The 5,065-nt window shown below is 38.9% G+C and overlaps 1 protein-coding gene across 1 annotated transcript; it reads right to left on the bottom strand.

Moving 5' to 3' along the window:
* Positions 1-653: 653 nt before the first annotated feature.
* Positions 654-4,269, bottom strand: gpr61l (G protein-coupled receptor 61-like). Its single transcript, XM_020607832.1, has 2 exons — positions 3,915-4,269; positions 654-2,787 (listed from the first exon to the last, which is right to left on the bottom strand). Exon 2 carries the CDS (start codon positions 2,728-2,730, stop codon positions 1,456-1,458), a length of 1,275 nt encoding a protein of 424 aa, XP_020463488.1. The 5' UTR covers positions 2,731-2,787; positions 3,915-4,269; the 3' UTR covers positions 654-1,455.
* Positions 4,270-5,065: the final 796 nt, after the last annotated feature.

Below are 5,065 nucleotides of genomic sequence, written 5' to 3'. Positions count from 1 at the left end.
TAAAATGACAAACAAATAAAATGCCAATCATTCATTTGTATGAATGCAAAGTGTCACAACATATTTCTGTAATGTGTGTGTGTCTATGCAGAGCTCATATCCTCCTGCTAATGCAGTGTTCGACTCAAAGTACACAGTTAGGTACAGTAAGAGTGGCCGTGCCCAGTTAATGATGGCACACAGAAAATGGTGTTTGCTGTTATTTGCTGTAACCATAATATTCAGTGTTTTCCATTGTTTGTGAAAGACTAATGCAAACAGCAGAGGTTGTAAAATAGCACTTTGTTACCAGACTTAGAGCATTATCAATGCCCAGTAATGATTTCCATTCTGCCTCACTGTACCCATGTCACTATTATAGCAGTCCATATTCCCAGAAAATTGTGCTACCTCAACCTCAGCCTCTATTCACATGTTCATGAGACTCAATCTTAACTTACAGGCTTTGTGTGATCAGTCTGAATGTAAAAACAGGCATGAGCCGGAGTTAGAAGACTCCACTCAGGATGTGAAGCTGAAGCATACAGCCAGTTAAAGGGTCCTTGCTGCTATGTGAGTCTCAGGATCACAGGGTTCCATGGCAACAGGGATAGATGACACTAACCATGTATCACCATATCTGTTAAATATGGGGTGTCGCGATATGCCAGTATTGACAATAACTGATATTTTAAAAAATGTATTTTTGACATCATGTTTATAATACACATATGATAACATTGTAAATAATAAGTACCTGGATGACACTCCAACTAAGTACCGTAGGTGGTGGTATTGCACCTTATTACTGGTTGCCACCCAAAGGGAACGGAGAAGAAGAGGAAGACCACCATGCTACAGGCAGACAGTATGCAGAATAAAGTTAAAGATGAATTTGACTTATAGAATTATTTGGTTTTTTCAATTTTTGTGTAGCTATTATGATAATATTGTTATTGTGAATTGTTTTGGCCACAGTAATGGTGTAGTGAAAATGTGACACACCTACCCAAATGTAAAGGACCCCTGCTCAGCAACACTGACATCCAATACTGTACAAAGTTCAACACAAATTAGTCACCAATATGACACTTGCGCACAGTATTTTGCTATTGACAAAAAAATTATCTATTGATTTTTGTTCCTAATATATTAAAATATCTACATTTCCATCAAATCAGGAGCTTGTTACTGTAGATATCCTCTAGAAATACACATTTATAAAACATTTCTACAAACATCATTAGAATCTGGTCAATTATAAATGAAAAATACACCAAGTGCAATATCTATCACCTTTTCATGTTACAATATAGCCAAGACAGTATTTTCACATTTTCTGACATGTATGTGTCAGTGGTGTTTTAGGCTTGAAATGTGAACCTATCCACTAAAGAAAAATGGCCCACAAAGATAAAACAGACAGGACCTATACACAGTATTGCACTGTAGTCCATAGCTCATGTCGGTCAGTGTCTAAGTGTGTTCCTCAGGTACTTGTCCGGGTATCTTTATACCCTCTGTAGTGCTTCTCAGACTGGAGTTGGCACAGCTGGAGCGAGTGTCAGCTGGACTGTTGGTTCTCTGGATGAACTGGAGGAAGTTCTCCTGAAGGGAGCCCTCATGACTGGATGCCCCAAACTCCACAGGCTGGGTCAAGCAGCACCGTCGAAACTTCACCAGCTCCTCTCTGATCTGTCTGTTCAACAGGCCATAGAAGAATGGATTAACTGCAAAGGAGGAGTAAGCAAGCCAGGTGACTGCTTCTTCTAAGTCCCCGGGGCTCTGCATTGAGCCAGTCAGAGACATCTGCAGGTGGAAGATGAAGTAAGGCAACCAGCAAACCAAGAACTGGCCCACAATGAATATCAAAGTAAGTGCAGCCTTGCCGCCACTGAAGGCCCTTTCTGGAGATAGTCTTTGGGGCAGAGTGTGGGTGGTGGTGATCATGGTGCTTTGGCTGTTGATGGAGTCAGACCGATCCTTGGCAGGGCTTGTATTTGCCCATGGTGGCATGGCAGGGACTTGCTGCAGGGCTGCAGAACGGGCTACCTTGTACACGGCACAGTAAACAACAAAAATAACCACTGCAGGAACAAGAAAACAAACCACAGTGAAGAGCACAGCAAATTCTTTTCTCAGACGACTGTGGCTTGCGTGGAGAGAGCAGTGAGATGCAGCAATAGAGCTCTGATGTCCATAAGCTGGCCACCCAAACAGAGTGACCAAAGCCAAGAGGACTGACTTAAACCAGATTAGGAGCATCACACCAACAGCGAGGTTTATGGTCATCTTGACTTCATAACGCATCGGGTGCACTATATAGAAGTAACGCTCCACGCTGATGGCTGTGATGGTGAGAATGGACAGACAAATGAGGAAAACATTGAGGAAGATGTAAACCTGACACTCCAGAACCGTAAACACCACGGTGCCAAAGAACGGTGAACTGGATATGATACCCAGAGGCATGAGAAGAATGGCACACAGCAGATCCACCGCACAAAGGTGACACACAAAAGCAAACCTCTTCACGTGAGGTGCACGGGCAATGGCCACCATCACACCAGCGTTGGCCAACAAAGCAATGAGGTTAAGGGTCACCATGCAGAACAACCCAAAAAGGTCTTTGATCTGAGACTGAGAGCTTGTGACGATGCCCACTCCAGCAGGAACTGTGAGATTGGGCTCCCCTAAGGTGGTTGTAAGATTTGGCACAGAGGCTATCATCAGACCAGTCTTGGCAGCCATTATTCATTCACAACTTCCTCCATTTGTATCTCAGATGTCTTCATGTCTGGATGTCCCCTGATGAAATGACAGAAACAGTTTTGTAAATGGAAGAAAACAAACCATGTTAATACAGTCCAGACATTTTAGGTAAGAGTTTATACATTATATAAAGCTATCCTTTTTCCTTGTATATATGCTATTACCCCCACCCACATAAAAAAAATCTGCTTGAATAGTTTTAATATATTTAATCAAATTGATTGATGAGGAAATACATTGCAACTAAATTTATGCTTTGTGCTGATTTCTAGCTGAAATGATGATGCATTAAAGTGTGTCAGTTTGGTCAACAATTTAAGCGTTAAGTGTATCAGTGTTGTAATACTTGAGTCAAGAAAAAATAAATATATAAATAATAAATGCATCAATTCAATTATATGTTCATCAGTGAGGTCATAGTTAAAGGTGGTGTTGTACTGGACTACATTACATTCAGAGGTGTTCCTAATATTCTGACCCTTTCATGTATGTGGCTGGAGAGGACAAAAATATAGAGACACCTCTGAATATAATGTAGTCCAGTACACCACCTTTAAATGTGACCTCTATAATACATATATAATTGAATTTATACATTTACAAACATTTTGAGCTTCATAAACACAGATGTTAAGGCAGACGTGTTGCGTTGAAATGTATACAATTGTACAGGTGTACTTAATAAAATGGCTGGTGAATGTACTTTACCACCAAAACGCAGCTTTTTTTTTGAGTAAAAGAAAGTAAATATTCAAGAGTGTGAGATCTTTTTGCACAAATAAGAAAAAATGAATTATATAATATGGTAAATCCATTAAAATTTGAAAGTCAGTTTTTTCTTTAGTAGTTTTGAACAGAATATTTAGGCAGTCTCCAGGATTAGTAACACAATATGCATTGACCCTGTGTGCTTCAGGGAATACATGAACAAAAAGTCTATTTTGACTAAAGGATGAAGATATTGTTTTGGAAAATATCAATAACTGACAATTGTATAGTATGAAACGGTGAACAGTTAGTAAACACAACAAAAACATTATATTTCATTAAATGGTGAAAAGTAACTGACACAAGTAAAATCCTGTAAATTTTCATGACCAAAAATAAAAGACACATTCAGCATTAAAAGGTCAACAGTGCTGATTATGCATCAAATCACTTACCCATGATCCACTCTCCATGTGTGGTACAGTTCAGACAAAACGGGTTCGCCTGGTGTCCGACTTAAAAAAAGCTTCTACTGAAATCCCACGTACAGGATATGGACCCAAACCAGAAGCCCAGGTTTAATCCCCCCCCCCTGCTCAAAACGGTAACATAGTCAGTGTTTCAGTTAAAAACCCATGTTTCCAGTTTCAGTTGTGTCTGAGATCTGGATCTTCTGTAGAGCGGCTCCAGAAATCCAGACTTGTCACACACAAATATCTCCAGTTTAAAAAGTGCTGATCATTAATTCCATACGATTTAGATGGGAGATGATGTTTCCTATCTCTCCTCATCCCTCCTCCAGTAACACTCTCATTCTTGTCCTGTGCTGTGTATGGCACTGACTGTCACTGCCAGTATTGTGTATGATGGTGTGTGTTTTTTCCCCTTCCTCTTCTTTCACATAGACACACACGCCACTGTCCCCATCTGAAGCCTAGTCCTCTCTGGGTCCTACTTGCCACCAATTTTAAGGAAAATGATGCAGTCATTCCTGCATCTTTTAAACAAGAAGTGTAGAATGGAGCCACTTCACTGACAATAAATGAAATATAGACTGTTGTGTTCACAAAGGGCAACAAGAAAAGGCATGCTATTTTACATCTATAGAGTTCAAAGTGTTTTGTTTTCTCAGTAACAGGAGAAGAACTTTGATCATTTATTAAAAGTAAAAATATCCCAGTGTGGTAATACCCCATTACAAGTAATGTCATGTAAGTAGCTTAGAGTACAAATACTTAAGCATTATCAGAAATTGTAAGCAATGTTTCAGTGTTGGTCTTACAAGACAAAATTTCCAACACAAGAACAATTAATTAACTATTTTACTACTGGCAAATCTTGACCGCTTAGAGACAGTTGGTTAGTCTTATCTATAAAATACATAATTTACTAGCTGCTTTGATTTTACATGTAATAAGAAGAATGCGTTATATAAGGAATTCATAAAGGACAGATTAAAGAAGGCGGAAGAAAAATATAAGTCATATAAGAACAAATTAACTGAGATTTTGAGGAGATGCAAGAAACTATATTACTCTAAAGTATTAGAAGATAATAAAAATAACATGAAAGGTACTTGGAATATATTAAATAAATTGATTAGAAA

This window comes from Monopterus albus, unplaced genomic scaffold (genome assembly GCF_001952655.1).
Source record: "Monopterus albus unplaced genomic scaffold, M_albus_1.0 scaffold89.1, whole genome shotgun sequence".
NCBI classification, from domain to species: domain Eukaryota; kingdom Metazoa; phylum Chordata; class Actinopteri; order Synbranchiformes; family Synbranchidae; genus Monopterus; species Monopterus albus.
The sequence above is the reverse complement of the archived record's forward strand: the minus strand, read 5'-3'. Positions and strand labels throughout refer to the sequence as shown.

Excerpts from the sequence above, each read along its gene's own strand:
- gpr61l (XM_020607832.1), bottom strand. The coding sequence starts at position 2,730 with ATGGCTGCCAAGACTGGTCTGATGATAGCCTCTGTGCCAAATCTTACA.